The sequence below is a fragment of the Babylonia areolata genome, chromosome 5 (assembly GCF_041734735.1).
Source record: "Babylonia areolata isolate BAREFJ2019XMU chromosome 5, ASM4173473v1, whole genome shotgun sequence".
In the NCBI taxonomy this organism is placed as follows: Eukaryota; Metazoa; Mollusca; class Gastropoda; order Neogastropoda; family Buccinidae; genus Babylonia; species Babylonia areolata.
Genome location: NC_134880.1, coordinates 4,136,562 through 4,156,561, shown reverse-complemented (window position 1 = coordinate 4,156,561; position 20,000 = coordinate 4,136,562). Strand labels below are relative to the sequence as shown.

The following is a 20,000-nucleotide window of genomic DNA, read 5'->3' as shown; positions in this document are numbered from 1 at the left end:
CAGTGGAACTGACCGGGGATGCCATTTATCTCAACTGCCGACAGCTTGTCGCCTTGCCACAGAGACTTTTTCATGAGGATGTCAGGCATTTGCTGCAACGTCTGTATCTGCAGCACAACAGCCTGGAATCATTGGTAAAAACTTGAATATCATGTGTGTGTGTGTGTCTGTGTCTATCTGTGTCTGTCTGTCTGTGTCTGCGTCTGTATGTGTGTTTGTCAGGTTTTAATTGCACCATCTGTATAAATGCTGCAATACACATGCTGCAAAATACAGCGTGACATACTCAGATCTTTTGTAAAAGTTGAATCATCACTTCATTTTTTTCAAACAGTCTCTCTCTCTCTCTCTCTCTCTCTCTGTGTGTGTGTGTGTGTGTGTGTGTGTTTGAGTGTGTATGTGTTTCTTGCCCATTTTGCTCTATTTACTCTTTCTGTGCTCAAAGTACAAGTAGTAGCTAGAGTTTGTGTTGATTGTTATCAAATGCTTTATTTCAAAAGTGACATTTTTTTGTTTTCAGCCTTCGGAAATAAAAAGTCTTCAGTACTTGAGAGAACTGTAAGTTTTGCTTTTTTGTTGATTTGGAAAATCAGTTTTAGTATACAAATAAAACTAAGTTCATTTGACTTTATGAATATCAAAGATTTTAATTTCTGTTTATTCAGTTGTCTTTTTTAATGTACATGGAGTAAGTTGTAATTAATGATTAAGTATATATACCCCCTCCAATTCCTCCTCTCTCCTATATTATCTTTGTGTATGTTTATTGAGGTGTGTTGTCTTTTAACGAGCTTCAGTCTTAACTTTTTACAGATTTTAATGAAAATGATATTTATAGCCTTTATTCATGCCACATGTATTGCTAAAATGGCTGAGAGCCACATGGTGGCTGTTATCTTAATGCACATCATTATTATTGTTCACTCTAAATTATTATTATCATTATTGTCATTGATTTTTTTTTTTTTTAGATTATATTTAAAATATATAAGATTATATATATATATATATATATATATATATATATATATATATATATATATATATATATATATATATATATTGTAATCTAAAAAAAAAGATATATATTATTCATTATCATCATTATTTCATCATTATTATTGTTCACTCTAAATTATTATTATCATTATTGTCATTGATTTTTTTTTTTTTAAGATTATATTTAAAATATATAACATTATATATATTGTAATCTAAAAAAAAAAATATATATATATATAATTCATTATCATCATTATTTCATCATTATTATTGTTCACTCTAAATTATTATTATCATTATTGTCATTGATTTTTTTTTTTTTTAGATTATATTTAAAATATATAAGATTATATATATTGTAATCTAAAAACAAAAAAAAAGATATAATTCATTATCATCATTATTTCATCATTATTATTGTTCACTCTAAATTATTATTATCATTATTGTCATTAATTTTTTTTTTTTAGATTATATTTAAAATATATAAGATTATATATATTGTAATCTAAAAAAAAAAGATATATATTATTCATTATCATCATTATTTCATCATTATTATTGTTCACTCTAAATTATTATTATCATTATTGTCATTGATTTATTTATTATTTTTTTAGATTATATTTAAAATATATAAGATTATATATATTGTAATCTAAAAAAAAGATATATATTATTCATTATCATCATTATTTTCATTTTTTGTTATACTGTTTGTCTTTCTATTCCTCCTCTTCTGCTTCTTAGTAGTGGTTGTAGTAGTATCATCATCATCATCACCATCATCATTATTATTATCTCATCATTATGAGGACCATCACTGTTATCATTGATATATTATGAATGCTATTATTCTTATTGTTATTATGATTATGAGAATAATAACAATAGTAATGATAATGATACCACTACTGCTGACGGCAACAATAACAATAATGATAATGATAAGATTACTACTACTGCTGCTGCTGTTGCTGCTACTACTACTACTACTACTACTAGTCATAACAATAGTAATGACATTAATAATAATCACATTAATAATGATACTACTACTACTACTACTACTACTATGACGTGGACTACTGCTTCATACTCTTCCTACTATTACTTCTACTACTACTTCTTCTTCTTCTTCTTCTTAATATTATTATCATTCTTATTCTTATCATTATCATCATCATCATTATAAGATTGCAGGCTGTGTTGTTTGTGATGTTTCAGGTACCTTGGCAGCAACAGACTGCAGGCTGTGTTGTTTGTGATGTTTCAGGTACCTTCAACTGACTGCAGGCTGTGTTGTTTGTGATGTTTCAGGTACCTTCGCAGCAACAGACTGCAGGCTGTGTTGTTTGTGATGTTTCAGGTACCTTGGCAGCAACAGACTGCAGGCTGTGTTGTTTGTGATGTTTCAGGTACCTTCAACTGACTGCAGGCTGTGTTGTTTGTGATGTTTCAGGTACCTTCAACAGACTGCAGGCTGTGTTGTTTGTGATGTTTCAGGTACCTTGGCAGACACAGACTGCAGGCTGTGTTGTTTGTGATGTTTCAGGTACCTTGGCAGCAACAGACTGGAAGTTGTGTTGTTTGTGATGTTTCAGGTACCTTCGCAGCAACAGACTGGAAGCACTCCCTGAAGGTATGCTGTTACATTGCCTCTGACCTCATGCAAAATAATGGCAGCAACAGTTTCACTTTCACTTTCACTTTCAAGGAGCTGTCAAAACAGGTGCACTGATCTATATAATTATGATACACCATGTATACATTGACATAATAGTAATAATAATAATAATAATAATAATAATACTGTACATTTATATAGCGCCTTTTCTCACTAAGAGTTCAGGGCACTTTACATGAAAGAAAAATATTACAAGTAACATAAAACATTCATGGCCACTCTTTCTCAAAAAACCCTCCCCCCGCTCTCACTCTCCCTTTCCCACTCTACATACATCCAAAGTGAGCTGACATGGGTGGTGGAAAAGGAAGCTGAGAGTACTTATAGATAGGTTTTAAAAAGATGAGTCTTTAGTGATGAGCGAAAAGCAGAAATAGAATCAGATGCATGGCTATGATAAGGAAGGTTGTTCCAGATGTGAGGAGCAGTAAAGAAGAAAGAACGTTCACCATAGGCTCTTGTATTGACGCAAGGAAGTTTCAAAAGGTAACTGTCAGAGGAAGAGCGGAGATTTCTTGTGGGAGTTTAAACACTGATAAGGTCAGAAAGATAAGTAGGTCCTGCGGAGTGGAAAGCAGAGTAGCAGAGACATGCAACTTTGTATTTAATTCTCACTTCAATGGGGAGCCAATGTAGATTGCGGAGGTGAGGAGAAATGTGATCAGTACGTGGGACTCTGAGAGTCAGACAGGCAGCATTGTTTTGAAGTTGTTGAATTCGCTGAAGAATATTATGTGGACAGCCTATGAGAAGAGAATTACAGTAGTCAATTTGTGACAGCACAAAAGCAGAAATAAGAGTTTTAGTAGTTTCAACAGAAAGGTACTGACAGATAGAGCTGATGCGATGAAGTTCACAAAAAAAAAAAAAAAAAAAAAAAAAAAAGTAGCTGCATGTCTTAACCCCACTTGCTGCTCAGGTCTCCAGCCTGAGGTTTGTACTTGTAACAGCCGAGTGGTTAAAGCGTTAGACTTTCAGTCTTAGGGTCCTGGGTTTGATTCCTAATCATGACGCTTGGTGCATGAAGGTAGTGGAGATTTTTGTTTTTATCTCCAAGGTCTGATGATGTGTGCAGACCTGCTAGTGCCTGAATCCATTTCATGTGAATGTAAGGTAAAAAAAAAAATAAAAAAAAGAAGATAAAGGGAGGGGGCTGGGGCGTATGGGGAGAGATGGAGATGGCAGCTGGTGAGAATTTCTGGAAACAGAACCTGCAGATCAGCTTTTTGTTATTGTGTTGCAGAGAGTCAGAAAACAGGGCGTTGATTTGTTGTTATTATTGTGTTAAGAGAGTCAGAAAGCTAGGCATTAATTTGTTGTAGTTGTTGTGTTGAGGAGTCAGAAAGGTTTCTTCCCTTTGACCATCGGCCATGGCACAGTACTGGGGCAGGGTTTCTTCCCTTTGACCATCGGCCATGGCACAGTACTGGGGCAGGGTTTCTTCCCTTTGACCATCGGCCACAACACAGTACTGGGGCATGCTTTCTTCCCTTTGACCATGGGCCATGGCACAGTACTGGGGCATGCTTTCTTCCGTTTGACCATGGGCCATAGCACAGTACTGGGGCATGCTTTCATCCCTTTGACCATGGGCCATAGCACAGTACAGGGGCAGGGTTTCTTCCCTTCGACCATGGGCCACAACACAGTACTGGGGCATGCTTTCTTCCCTTTGACCATCGGCCATAGCACAGTACTGGGGCATGCTTTCTTCTGTTTGACCATCGGCCATATCACAGTACTGGGGCAGGGTTTCTTCCCTTTGACCATGGGCTATAGCACAGTACAGGGGCAGGGTTTCTTCCCTTTGACCATCGGCCAGAACACAGTACTAGGGCAGGGTTTCTTCCATTTGACCATGGGCCATAGCACAGTACTGGGGCAGGGTTTCTTCCCTTTGACCATGGGCCATAGCACAGTACTGGGGCAGGGTTTCTTCCCTTTGACCATGGGCCATAGCACAGTACTGGGGCATGCTTTCTTCTGTTTGACCATCGGCCATAGCACAGTACTGGGGCAGGGTTTCTTCCCTTTGACCATGGGCCATAGCACAGTACTGGGGCAGGGTTTCTTCCCTTTGACCATCGCCCATAACACAGTAATGGGGCATGCTTTCTCCCCTTTGACCATGGACCATAGCACAGTACTGGGGCAGGGTTTCTTCCCTTTGACCATGGGCCATAGCACAGTACTGGGGCAGGGTTTCTTCCCTTTGACCATGGGCCACAACACAGTACTGGGGCAGGGTTTCTTCCCTTTGACCATGGGCCATAGCACAGTACAGAGGCAAGGTTTCTTCCCTTTGACCATCGGCCACAACACAGTACTGGGGCATGCTTTCTTCCGTTTGACCATGGGCCATAGCACAGTACTGGGGCAGGGTTTCTTCCCTTTGACCATGGGCCATAGCACAGTACTGGGGCAGGGTTTCTTCCCTTTGACCATGGGCCATAGCACAGTACTTGGGCAGGGTTTCTTCCCTTTGACCATGGGCCGTAGCTCAGTACAGGGGCATGGTTTCTTCCCTTTGACCATGGGCCATAGCACAGTACTGGGGCAGGGTTTCTTCCCTTTGACCATGGGCCATAGCACAGTCCTGGGGCAGGGTTTCTTCCCTTTGACCATTGGCCATAGCACAGTACTGGGACATGCTTTCTTCCCTTTGACCATGGGCCATAGCACAGTACTGGGGCATGCTTTCTTCCCTTTGACCATGGGCCACAACACAGTACTGGGGCATGCTTTCTTCCGTTTGACCATCGGCCATATCACAGTACTGGCGCATGCTTTCTTCCCTTTGACCATGGGCCATAGCACAGTACTGGGGCAGGGTTTCTTCCCTTTGACCATGGGCCGTAGCACAGTACAGGGGCAGGGTTTCTTCCCTTTGACCATGGGCCGTAGCACAGTACAGGGGCAGGGTTTCTTCCCTTTGACCATGCGCCATGGCACAGTACAGGGGCAGGGTTTCTTCCCTTTGACCATGGGCCGTAGCACAGTACTTGGGCATGGTTTCTTCCCTTTGACCATGCGCCATAGCACAGTACAGGGGCAGGGTTTCTTCCCTTTGACCATGGGCCATAGCACAGTACTGGGGCATGGTTTCTTCCCTTTGACCATGCGCCATAGCACAGTACAGGGGCAGGGTTTCTTCCCTTTGACCATGGGCCGTAGCACAGTACTGGGGCATGGTTTCTTCCCTTTGACCATGCGCCATAGCAGAGTACTGGGGCAGGGTTTCTTCCCTTTGACCATCGGCCATGGCACAGTACTGGGGCAGGGTTTCTTCCCTTTGACCATCGGCCATAGCACAGTACTGGGGCAGGGTTTCTTCCCTTTGACCATCGGCCATGGCACAGTACTGGGGCATGCTTTCTTCCCTTTGACCGTCGGCCATGGCACAGTACTGGGGCAGGGTTTCTTCCCTTTGACCATCGGCCACAACACAGTACTGGGGCAGGGTTTCTTCCCTTTGACCATGGGCCATAGCACAGTACTGGGGCAGGGTTTCTTCCCTTTGACCATGGGCCATAGCACAGTACTGGGGCAGGGTTTCTTCCCTTTGACCATGGGCCATAGCACAGTACTGGGGCAGGGTTTCTTCCCTTTGACCATGGGCCATAGCACAGTTCTGGGGCAGGGTTTCTTCCCTTTGACCATGGGCCGTAGCACAGTACTTGGGCAGGGTTTCTTCCCTTTGACCATGCGGCATAGCACAGTACTGGGGCAGGGTTTCTTCCCTTTGACCATGCGCCATAGCACAGTACTGGGGCAGGGTTTCTTCCCTTTGACCATGGGCCATAGCACAGTTCTGGGGCAGGGTTTCTTCCCTTTGACCATGGGCCGTAGCACAGTACAGGGGCATGGGTGGACTTTTTCAAGGCGGGGGACGAGTGCTTGTACGTGCAGGCATCACCAGTGGAGCTGTGCAATGCCTTCATCAAAATCTTCTCAGGACAGCCATGAGCGGTGGCCTAGTGGTAATGCACCTGGCTAGGGAAGCCAGTGTCCATGGGCTCGATTCCCACATGACAGTGTATACAGACCAGGATTTTGGATTTTTTTCAGGGCTCCCACTCTTCAGCAAATTCACAGATTTCAGTGGAAAAAAAAAGTAGAAATGAGATTCAGCGAAAAAAAAAAAAAAAACTTCAGCAAGTGGCAGCAGCAAGAGCAACTGAAGTAAGAGGGTTTTTTTTTGTTTGTTTTTTTCCTTAGAGTGATAACTGGGAATATTGTCACTGTGAGACACTGCTGAAGCTGTGGATGTGAAAACTGAGAAGTGCTGGTATGTATCAATGCCTTTTTCATCCCTGTAGACATAAGATTGGAGGTGCCTTATGTGAATTGTATATTTATGATAATAGCAGATAAGTGCTGAAAATGTGCAGTGATTTGTTTCACATTTTGAATGTAGGTTTCAGACTCCCCTAGAATTTCAGGGATTTTTTTTTTTTTAATGTTCCTCAGTGGAAGCCCTGATTTTTTTTTTATAATTAAAAATTTTTTTTTTGCTGTACCCTCCACTTGACCTGGAGTGGTGGTCTGATTGCTAGTCTTTCTGATGAGATGATAAACCAGAGTCCAGAGTGCGGCATGCACTAAGCACATGTGAAAGAACCTCTGACAACAAACGGGTTGTCACTGGCAAAAATTGTGTGAAAAATCCCACTTTGGCAGTGAAAAGAAGTGTGTACACCTGCAGGGAGGGAAAAGACGTGTGTACACCTGCAGGCAGGGAAAAGAAGTGTGTACACCTGCAGGCAGTGAAAAGAAGTGTGTACACCTGCAGGCAGGGAAAAGACGTGTGTACACCTGCAGGCAGGGAAAAGAAGTGTGTACACCTGCAGGCAGGGAAAAGAAGTGTGTACACCTGCAGGCAGGGAAAAGAAGTGTGCACACCTGCAGGCAGGGAAAACTAGTGTGCACACCTGCAGGCAGGGAAAAGACGTGTGCACATCTCCAGGCAGGGAAAAGAAGTGTGTACACCTGAAGGCAGGGAAAAGACGTGTGCACATCTGCAGGCAGGGAAAAGAATTGTGTACACCTGCAGGCAGGGAAAAGAATTGTGTACACCTGCAGGCAGGGAAAAGAAGTGTGTACACCTGCAGGCAGGGAAAAGAAGTGTGTACACCTGCAGGCAGGGAAAAGAAGTGTGTACACCTGCAGGCAGTGAAAAGACGTGTGTACACCTGCAGGCAGTGAAAACAAGTGTGTACACCTGCAGGCAGGGAAAAGACGTGTGTACACCTGCAGGCAGGGAAAAGAAGTGTGTACACCTGCAGGCAGGGAAAAGAAGTGTGTACACCTGCAGGCAGGGAAGAGAAGTGTGTACACCTTCAGGCAGGGAAAACAAGTGTGCACACTTGCAGGGAAAAGAAGTGTGCACACCTGCAGGCAGGGAAAAGACGTGTGTACACCTGCAGGCAGGAAAGAGAAGTGTGTACACCTGCAGGCAGGGAAAAGAAGTGTGTACACCTTCAGGCAGGGAAAAGAAGTGTGTACACGTGCAGGGAAAAGACGTGTGTACACCTGCAGGCAGGGAAAACAAGTGTGTACACCTGCAGGCAGTGAAAAGAATTGTGTACACCTGCAGGCAGGGAAAACAAGTGTGCACACCTGCAGGCAGGGAAGAGAAGTGTGTACACCTGCAGGCAGGGAAGAGAAGTGTGTACACCTGCAGGCAGGGAAAACAAGTGTGTACACCTGCAGGCAGGGAAGAGAAGTGTGTACACCTGCAGGCAGGGAAAACAAGTGTGCACACCTGCAGGCAGGGAAGAGAAGTGTGTACACGTGCAGGCAGGGAAGAGAAGTGTGTACACCTGCAGGCAGGGAAAACAAGTGTGCACACCTGCAGGCAGGGAAGAGAAGTGTGTACACCTGCAGGCAGTGAAAAGAATTGTGTACACCTGCAGGCAGGGAAAACAAGTGTGCACACCTGCAGGCAGGGAAGAGAATTGTGTACACCTGCAGGCAGGGAAAACAAGTGTGCACACCTGCAGGCAGGGAAGAGAAGTGTGTACACCTGCAGGCAGGGAAGAGAAGTGTGTACACCTGCAGGCAGGGAAAAGACGTGTGCACATCTGCAGGCAGGGAAAACAGGTGTGTACACCTGCAGGCAGGGAAAAGAAGTGTGCACACCTGCAGGCAGGGAAAAGAAGTGTGCACACCTGCAGGCGGGGAAAAGAAGTGTGTACACCTGCAGGCAGGGAAGAGAAGTGTGTACACCTGCAGGCAGGGAAAAGAAGTGTGTACACCTGCAGGCAGTGAAAAGACGTGTGTACACCTGCAGGCAGTGAAAGCAAGTGTGTACACCTGCAGGCAGTGAAAAGACGTGTGTACACCTGCAGGCAGGGAAGAGTAGTGTGTACACCTGCAGGCAGGGAAGAGAAGTGTGCACACCTGCAGGCAGGGAAGAGAAGTGTGTACACCTTCAGGCAGGGAAAACAAGTGTGTACACTTGCAGGGAAACGACGTGTGTACACCTGCAGGCAGGGAAAAGAAGTGTGTACACCTGCAGGCAGGGAAAAGAAGTGTGTACACCTGCAGGCAGGGAAAACAAGTGTGTACACCTGCAGGCAGGGAAAACAAGTGTGTACACCTGCAGGCAGGGAAAAGAAGTGTGCACACCTGCAGGCAGGGAAAACAAGTGTGTACACCTGCAGGCAGGGAAAAGAAGTGTGCACACCTGCAGGCAGGGAAAAGAATTGTGTACACCTGCAGGCAGGGAAAACAAGTGTGCACACCTGCAGGCAGGGAAAACAAGTGTGTACACCTGCAGGCAGGGAAAAGAAGTGTGTACACCTGCAGGCAGGGAAAAGGAGTGTGTACACCTGCAGGCAGGGAAAAGAAGTGTGTACACCTGCAGGCAGGGAAAAGACGTGTGTACACCTGAAGGCAGGGAAAAGACGTGTGTACACCTGCAGGCAGGAAAAAGAAGTGTGTACACCTGCAGGCAGGGAAAAGAAAAGAAATAGGATGTGGCATTGCACTCTGGTGACCATGCGTTTTCCCCAGGGAGAACAGCCACTTTATCACACAGACAAGTGGGGTGTGACAAGTTAGGATAGAATAGAATTTGATAAAGCACAGCACAACACAACACAACACAACACAACGCAGCTTAACACAATACAATACAACACAGCACAGCACAACACAGCTTAACACAACACAATACAATACAACAGCACAGCACAGCAGAACACAACACAACACAGCACAGCACAACGCAGCACAGCACAGCACAGCACAACAAAATACAAGGCAGTGCAATCCAGCACAATACAAAACAACCCAGAACAATACAATACAGTACAAGACAAGACAAGACAATAATTATTTGTGTACACCAGAAATGTTTTATGATGCTCACCGTGCTTCTGATGTTGCTGATGCTGTTGCTAGTTTTGCTGTTCCAGCTACTGCCGTGCTGCTGTTGCTGTCTCTTCCCCACTTCCCCCTTCTCCTCTGCTACTGCTGCTGCTGTTGCTGTCTCTTCCCCACTTCCCCCTTCTCCTCTGCTACTGCTGCTGCTGTTGCTGTCTCTTCCCCACTTCCCCCTTCTCCTCTGCTACTGCTGCTGTTGCTGTCTCTTCCCCACTTCCCCCTTCTCCTCTGCTACTGCTGCTGCTGTTGCTGTCTCTGCCCCACTTCCCCCTTCTCCTCTGCTACTGCTGCTGCTGTTGCTGTCTCTTCCCCACTTCCCCCTTCTCCTCTGCTACTGCTGCTGCTGTTGCTGTCTCTTCCCCACTTCCCCCTTCTCCTCTGCTACTGCTGCTGTTGCTGTCTCTTCCCCACTTCCCCCTTCTCCTCTGCTACTGCTGCTGCTGTTGCTGTCTCTGCCCCACTTCCCCCTTCTCCTCTGCTACTGCTGCTGCTGTTGCTGTCTCTGCCCCACTTCCCCCTTCTCCTCTGCTACTGCTGCTGTTGCTGTCTCTTCCCCACTTCCCCCTTCTCCTCTGCTACTGCTGCTGTTGCTGTCTCTTCCCCACTTCCCCCTTCTCCCTCTGCTACTGCTGCTGCTGTTGCTGTCTCTTCCCCACTTCCCCCTTCTCCTCTGCTACTGCTGCTGTTGCTGTCTCTTCCCCACTTCCCCCTTCTCCTCTGCTACTGCTGCTGTTGCTGTCTCTTCCCCACTTCCCCCTTCTCCTCTGCTACTGCTGCTGCTGTTGCTGTCTCTGCCCCACTTCCCCCTTCTCCTCTGCTACTACTGCTGCTGTTGCTGTCTCTTCCTCACTTCCCCCTTCTCCTCTGCTACTGCTGCTGTTGCTGTCTCTTCCCCACTTCCCCCTTCTCCTCTGCTACTGCTGCTGCTGTTGCTGTCTCTTCCTCACTTCCCCCTTCTCCTCTGCTACTGCTGCTGTTGCTGTCTCTTCCCCACTTCCCCCTTCTCCTCTGCTACTGCTGCTGCTGTTGCTGTCTCTTCCCCACTTCCCCCTTCTCCTCTGCTACTGCTGCTGTGGCGAAACGAACAACACACCAAAAATAGATATCATTGTGGAGAAAGAGAATTGCTGTTACTGCTGCTGCTGTTGCTACCTACTGCTACAAATACTACTGTGTCTGATTAAAAGAGCTATTATTAATATAAGAGTGATGACGATGTGTTATTTGATCAAATAAATGAGTCATGAAATAATTTAAGTGAGGATTTAAAAAAAAAAAAAAAAAGAAAGAAAGAAAGGAAGGAAAAAGAAGAAGAACACAAAGAAGAAGAAGCAGAAGAAGAAGAAATTTTATATTGTGATCAAATAACTGAAGTAATATTTATGAATGATTGCATTAACTGTCAGAACAAAACAACAAAACAAAAGCAACAGAAATCAACTCGCAAACAGTACCACAAGCTCCTTTCTTTTGCATTCCAAGTTCCTTTCCTTCAAAAAAAAAAAAAAAAAAAAAAAAAAAAAAGTTATTGTAATTGTCATTCCTTCTGCTTTTCTGTATGCTGTTGTTTTTTGACTCACTTGTGTAAACAAAGTGAGTCTATGTTTTAACCCGGTGTTCGGTTGTCTGTGTGTGTGTGTGTGTCCGTGTGTCTGTGTGTCCATGGTAAACTTTAACATTGACATTTTCTCTGCAAATACTTTGTCAGTTGACACCAAATTTGGCATAAAAATAGGAAAAATTCAGTTCTTTCCAGTCATCTTGCTTAAAACAATATTGCTCCTCTGGGATGGGCACAAAAAAATAAAAAAAGAAGCCTAATTATATGCAAACTGCATTTAGTTTTATTTTTTTTTTTTTTTTGTATTCTCTAAACTTGGCACTTTGATCTGATATTCTGACCCAACAACAAGAGCAGTCATTATTATCATTTTTTGTTCAAACAGGAACTTCTTTTGCCAAGCATGGAATTTGTTTTTTATTTTGCAAACGTTTTGGTGCAGATAGTAGAAAAGGGAAATTACTCTGTAACTAATGATGGGGGACTTAATTTATCACAAGTGAGTCTTGAAGGCCTTGCCTCTCTTGTTATGTGTGTGTGACTGATTTTGTGTGCAGAATTATGCGAGCTGCCACACCTGGAGACGCTTGAAGTCAGCAACAACCAACTGACAGGCATTCCACAGTCCATCTGCCGCCTGCACAACCTCAAACGTCTGCGGCTGGCTCGAAACAAGCTTTCGCACTTGCCCCCTGGTGCGTGTGAGTTTGTGTGTGTGTGTGTGTGTGTGTGTGTGTGTGTTGTGTGTCCGTGTGTTTGTGTGTGGGTATGTGTGTGTATTTGTGTGTGTGTGTGTCCATGTGTGTGTGCGTGTGTCCATGTGTGTGTGTGTGTCCATGTGTGTGTGCGTGTGTCCATGTGTGTGTGTGTGTGTGTGTGTGTGTGTGTGTCCATGTGTGTTGTGTGTGTGTCTATGTGTGTTGTGTGTCCATAGAGAGAAAAGAAATGCGTGGCACTCTCACCAACCCCGCCCATCAATCCATTCCCCGACAGAAGTGGGCGGGCTCCATCAGCTTCAGGCCCTGGAGCTGAGCCACAACCGCCTGCGTCGCTTGCCGCCGGAGCTGGGAGGGTGCTGCGGCCTGCAGCAGCTCAGTGTGGACTCGAACCTCCTGATCACTCTGCCCCGCCAGCTGTGCCACCTCACCCAGCTGACGGAGATCTCCGCCAGCAACAACCAGCTGGTGTCGCTGCCGCAAGGTGGGTGGTTTTTGGTTTGCGTGGCGTTGCATGGCGTTGTGCTGCATTCTGTCGTGCTTGGTTGTGTCGTGTTGTACTGTGTGTTGTTGTTTTCGTTGTACTTTTTGTCACAACAGATTTTTTCTGTGTGAAATTCAGGCATTGTATTGTATTGTATTGTATTGTATTGTATTGTATTACTCTGTCGCCACAGATTTCTCTGTGTGAACTTCGGGTATTGTATCGTATTGTATCGTATTGTATTGTATTACTCTTTGTCGCCACAGATTTCTCTGTGTGAACTTCGGGCTGCTCCCCAAAGTGAGATTGCTTGGCCACAGTGCAGCGCCAGGCACACATTTCTTTTTCTTTTTTTCACTACTACGGTATTTGTTTTAATATCAAAGTGAGTTTATCTGTAGAATTTTGCCAGGGATACACTTTCAGTTGTTCACATGTGATCTTTAACGAGCACAGTGTACGTGGTGAGCATAGGACCTCAGTTTATCATCTCATCTGAAAGACAAGCATGCAGACCACCATGGGATTGGAGTCCACAGGCACTTGCGTCCCAGTTTGGGATATTACTACTGGGCCACCACTCTACTGCTCCTAACCAACAGTGATCTGTGAAGATAATTAGTTGAGTGAACAATATTGCTGTTGAGTAATCGGCGCTTCACTCGCCAGTAATTTCTCCCCCTCCACTAGACCTTGAGTGGTGGTCTGGACACTAGTCATTCGGATGAGACAATAAACCGAGGTCCCGTGTGCAGCATGCACTTAGCGTACCCTCGGCAGCAAAAGGATTGTCCCCGGCAAAATTCTGTAGAAAAATCATCTTCGATAGGAAAATGAATAAAAAAAACTGCAGGAAGGGGGGAAAAAAAAAAAAAAAAAAACGCTGGCGCTGTCAGTGTAGCGACACGCTCTCCCTGGGGAGTGCAGCTCGAATTTCACACAGAGAAATCTGTTGTGACAAAAAAAGAGTAATACAATAATTATGATACAATATACTAAGGTGTGAACACATCCAGTGGTATAATCAATGATGTGCGAAAACACACAGTATAGTCAGCAATGATATGTGAGCACATGTCATATAATCAACAATGAGATGTGTGTGAACACATGTCGTACAATCAACAATGACATGTGAACACATGACGTACAATCAATAATGATGTGTGAACACATGCCGTACAATGAACAATGATGTGTGAACACATGCCGTGAATCAACAATGAGATGTGTGTGAACACATGCCGTACAATGGACAGTGACGTGTGAACACATGCCGTACAATGGACAATGACGTGTGAACACATGCCGTACAATGGACAATGACGTGTGAACACGTGTCGTACAATGAACAATGACGTGTGAACACATGCCGTACAATGGACAATGACGTGTGAACACGTGTCGTACAATGAACAATGACGTGTGAACACATGCCGTACAATGGACAATGACGTGTGAACACGTGTCGTACAATGAACAATGACGTGTGAACACATGCCGTACAATGGACAATGACGTGTGAACACGTGTCGTACAATGAACAATGACGTGTGAACACATGCCATACAATGGACAATGACGTGTGAACACGTGTCGTACAATGAACAATGACGTGTGAACACATGCCGTGAATCAACAGTGAGATGTGTGTGAACACACCCCGTACAATGGACAATGACGTGTGGACCACATGCCGTACAATGAACAATGACGTGTGAACACATGCCGTACAATGGACAATGACGTGTGGACCACATGCCGTACAATGAACAATGACGTGTGAACACATGCCGTGAATCAACAGTGAGATGTGTGTGAACACACCCCGTACAATGGACAATGACGTGTGGACCACATGCCGTACAATGAACAATGACGTGTGAACACATGCCGTACAATGGACAATGACGTGTGGACCACATGCCGTACAATGAACAATGACGTGTGAACATATGCCGTGAATCAACAGTGAGATGTGTGTGTGAACACACCCCGTACAATGGACAATGACGTGTGGACCACATGCCGTACAATGAACAATGACGTGTGAACACATGCCGTGAATCAACAGTGAGATGTGTGTGAACACATGCCGTACAATGGACAATGACGTGTGAACACGTGCCGTACAATGGACAATGACGTGTGTGAACACACCCCGTACAATGAACAATGATTGTGGACCACATGCCGTACAATGGACAATGACGTGTGGACCACATGCCGTACAATGAACAATGACGTGTGAACACATGCCGTGAATCAACAGTGAGATGTGTGTGAACACATGCCGTACAATGGACAATGACGTGTGAACACGTGTCGTACAATTGACAATGACGTGTGTGAACACACCCCGTACAATGAACAATGATTGTGGACCACATGCCGTACAATGAACAGTGACGTGTGTGAACACATGCCGTACAATGAACACCAACGTGTGTGAACACATGTCGTACAATCAACAATGACATGTGAACACATGACGTACAATCAATAATGATGTGTGAACACATGCCGTACAATGAACAATGATGTGTGAACACATGCCGTACAATGAACACCAACGTGTGTGAACACATGCCGTACAATGAACAATGACGTGTGTGAACACATGCCGTACAATGAACAATGACGTGTGTGAACACATGCCGTACAATGAATAATGACGTGTGTGAACACATGCCATACAATCAACAATGACGTGTGCCCGGTGAACACATGCCGTAAATCAACAATGACGTGTGTGAACACATACCATACAATCAACAATGACGTGTGTGGACACACGCCGTATAATGAACAATGACGTGTGTGAACACATGCTATACAATCAACAATGACGTGTGAACACATGCCGTACAATGAACAATGACGTGTGTGAACACATGCTGTACATGAACAATGACGTGTGTGAACACATGCCGTACAATGAACAATGACGTGTGAACACATGCTGTACAATGAACAATGACGTGTGAACACATGCCGTACAATGAACAATGACGTGTGTGAACACATGCCGTACAATGAACAATGACGTGTGAACACATGCTGTATGATCAAAATTAATGAGCGAACACGCGGGGTATAATCAACTATGATGTGTGACCACTCGCTGTATAGTCAACAATGACGTGTGGACCGCATGCAGTGTAATTAATAGTGATGTGTGAACACACAGAGTTTAATAAACAGTTGTCACTAGTGTGTGAACTGAGGCTGTATAATCAAAATCATTATCAGAATAACTCTATTTTCTTTGTAACAGAAACTGAGTGTGGTGAAGTCTGGAATACAAACATATCACAAGCACAACAGTAAAATTTGACAAACAGGATAATCATACAATACAATCACACAGAACAAAGTCACAGCAAAGAAAGCCCAATAAAAGTATCAACTAGTCACTATTCAAAACGCACGTACGCATGCGCGCACGCGCGCGCGCGCACACACACACACACACACACACACATACACACACCTGCCTGCACACATACACAATACCAGAATGTAAACCATACAACAAAGATCTGAGCAAATAACTTCTAACAAGGCATTGAAACATGAATCACAGAAATAGTAACATCCATTACAGACAGTGGAACAACCATTAGAACAGTGCTAGTGCAATGAGCATCTTTGTGGAAAAAAAAAATAAACATCTCAACTCAAATGCAGCATAAGAACACCCACGGTTCTATTTATTTATCTATTCATTTCTTTATTATTTATTTATTATAGAAATAATGCGATTGCTGTGTGCACAGACCTGGGGAGGATGGCGGCCCTACAGGCAGTGTATGTGGACAACAACCCCTTCCTGAGGGCCATGCCAGCATCCACCCTCCACAAAATCATCGGCTTCTGTGGGTGAGCTGGGACTGACGGTGTGTGTGTGTGTGTGTGTGTGTGTGTGTGTGTGTGTGTGTGTGCACACGCGCGTGTACGCGTCCATGTGTGTGTACGTGTGTGTGAGTATGCCTGGGAGCATGCATGTTCATGTTCATGGTCACACAAACAGAGGCCTGTATTGCATCCATATAATATGTACACGTGCGTGCATGAAGACTTGCAAGTACATGTACCACGCTTAGCGCATGAGGGAGGTATGGGTGTAGACACGCCATACACATCATGTGCATATGCAGTGCATACACACACACACACACACACACACACACACACACACACACACACACACACACACGCTCGCGCCTCTTTTTTATGTAATGATAACTAATGTCATTAATTTCACTACATAATTACAAGGTACACAAATATAAATGCTAGCACTCCAGACTTGATGAAGCGTGTTTGGCTGTGATGCTGGTCAGGCATCTGCCAAAAAGATAGGATGTAGCGTATACGGATTTGTCCCAATGCAGTGACACTTCCTTGAGAAACCGAAATTGAACATTGAAATTGAAATTTACTTTCTTACTTACTTTTCCTTGGGATACCGAAATTGAACATTGAAATTGAAATTTACTTACTTACTTACTTACTCACTTACTTTTTACTGAAAACTTTCTCAGGCCTTTCCCCCCTCCCCGGGCTATAGGCCACCAACAAGACACCTCGGTAGACCTCTGTCCTGTAACTTGGCCTGCAGGTCAGGCCCATCTTCTTACTGCCCGCCTGGAGGTCTCTTCTTCACCAGGTGGTCTCAGTTCGGTCGACCTCTTCCTCTTCCCTTGCCGGGGTCCATGTCAGGGCCTGTCTGGTGAGGCCGGACACTGGTTTTCGTGGTCGTGTACCTGACACATTCCCAGCTTTTTTTTTCTTCTTCTAGTTAAACCGCGCGTTTCATGTCATCACTTTCACTACCCTCCTTACCATCTGAGATCTGTTTCAGCATGTCAGACTGTCCCCAGGCCGACCAATATTAATTAAACACCATTAAGCGCCTCTTTTTTTTCTTCCAGTAATGTCCCACGACCGTCGCCGACCTTTATTGACATTTACGTGTATGGCCCTTTATTTACCACGCCATGTAGGCAGGCATACTCCGTTTTCGGGGGGTGTGCATGCTGGGTATGTTCTTGTTTCCATAACCCACCGAACGCTGACATTAATTACAGGATCTTGAACGTGCGTATTTGATGTTCTGCGTGTGTACACACACGAAGGGGGTTCGGGCACTAGCAGGTCTGCACATACGTTGACATGGGAGATCGGGAAAATCTGCACCCTTTACCCACCAGGCGCCGTTACCGAGATTCGAACCCGGGAGCCTCAGATTGACAGTCCAATGCTTTAACCATTCGGCTATAGCCAAGGATTCGCCAGGTCTGTTTTGTTCCTTATCTTTGGAATTCGAGCCATGATAACATTCTTCTCTCACGCTCTTTGAAAGAGGACAGAAAAGTAAAAAAAGTATACCTGCTTCCAATGGTAGCCAAAGTCATGCATTTAGGAAGCATTCTAAATCGATCACACAGTGTGTGGAAGGCGTAGGAGGGTGTGTGTGTGTGTGTGTGTGTGTGTGTGTGTGTGGTTTGCGTGAGTCTGTGTGTGTGTGTGTTCGCGTTTGCGTGCGTGTGCATGTGAATTGAATAGATTTAAAGAACATAAGAAATTTTATTGTCATGAAGCCAATAAGATATGAAGCAGACACATACGAATAGATAGATCGATAGATAAATAGATAGATATGAAGAAATAAATAGCAACAACAAAATGAACATCATAAGTTGGAACAGCATTCAAAAACAAAAACACGAGCATGGCTGCCCATATGTCGGGTTAAAAAACAGTAATTGAAAAACATTCTGTGTATGTTCGGGCACATGCACGTGCGGGCTCGAGTGTACGTGTGGTTGTTTTTTTGTTTGTTTGTGCGTGTGTGTGTGTGTGTGTGTGTGTGTGTGTGTGTGTGTGTGTTGTTGTTGTTGTTGTTGTTGTCTGCTGAACTGAACTGAACAGGCATTGGATTGTTTCTTCACTTCAAGTTGTTTCTGTCTCTGTCTGCTGTTCACGTGGTGGTGACGCTCTAAACAGAAACGCCCAACATAAAGGTGGACGTTGTTCACGTTCCCTGTGATAGTCAGTCAGGTTCCACTATGACCATCAGAACAACAGAGGAGGTAACTGCTGTCCCGACTATCCGGGCTAGAATTTGATTGCAGTGGGGAATGTCTTGCCCAAGTTGCATCCCCCACTCTCTCAGCCAAGAGCGTTTTTAGGACAGTCGGCGTTGGGATGGTTCCCCAAAGGCCAACAAGCCCCCAAGGCTGCAGCACTAAGAGCCAGTGCAATGTTGCCTCCCTATATACCTGTATAGCTCAGGTTCATTCAGACAGCTCTGCCCACACCATGTGGAAGCCAGGCAGGTTCATTCAGACAGCCTCTGCCCATACCAGGTGTAAGCCAGGCAGGTTCATTCAGACAGCTCTGCCCACACCAGGTGTAAGCCAGGCAGGTTCATTCAGACAGCTCTGCCCACACCAGGTGTAAGCCAGGCAGGTTCATTCAGACAGCTCTGCCCACAACAGGTAAAAGCCAGGCAGGTTCATTCAGACAGCTCTGCCCACACCAGGTGTAAGCCAGGCAGGTTCATTCAGACACCTCTGCCCACACCAGGTGTAAGCCAGGCAGGTTCATTCAGACACCTCTGCCCACACCAGGTGTAAGCCAGGCAGGTTCATTCAGACACCTCTGCCCACACCAGGTGTAAGCCAGGCAGGTTCATTCAGACAGCTCTGCCCACACCATGTGGAAGCCAGGCAGGTTCATTCAGACACCTCTGCCCACACCAGGTGTAAGCCAGGAAGGTTCATTCAGACACCTCTGCCCACACCAGGTGTAAGCCAGGCAGGTTCATTCAGACACCTCTGCCCACACCAGGTGTAAGCCAGGCAGGTTCATTCAGACACCTCTGCCCACAACAGGTGTAAGCCAGGCAGGTTCATTCAGACACCTCTGCCCACAACAGGTAAAAGCCAGGCAGGTTCATTCAGACACCTCTGCCCACACCAGGTGTAAGCCAGGCAGGTTCATTCAGACACCTCTGCCCACAACAGGTAAAAGCCAGGCAGGTTCATTCAGACAGCTCTGCCCACACCAGGTGTAAGCCAGGCAGGTTCATTCAGACACCTCTGCCCACACCAGGTGTAAGCCAGGCAGGTTCATTCAGACAGCTCTGCTCAC

The 20,000-nt window shown here is 45.1% G+C and overlaps 1 protein-coding gene across 1 annotated transcript in view; it reads left to right on the top strand.

Moving 5' to 3' along the window:
• The window catches only part of LOC143282323 (uncharacterized), a 28,630-nt gene that overhangs the window by 950 nt on the left and 7,680 nt on the right, over nt 1–20,000 (top strand). Inside the window, exons 2-7 of the mRNA XM_076587926.1 lie at nt 1–134; nt 521–558; nt 2,607–2,644; nt 12,197–12,334; nt 12,633–12,839; nt 16,619–16,721. The exon at nt 1–134 is cut by the window's left edge and continues 132 nt beyond it. Coding sequence (XP_076444041.1) covers nt 1–134; nt 521–558; nt 2,607–2,644; nt 12,197–12,334; nt 12,633–12,839; nt 16,619–16,721 — 658 coding nt within the window. The remainder of the gene's footprint in view (nt 135–520; nt 559–2,606; nt 2,645–12,196; nt 12,335–12,632; nt 12,840–16,618; nt 16,722–20,000) is intronic.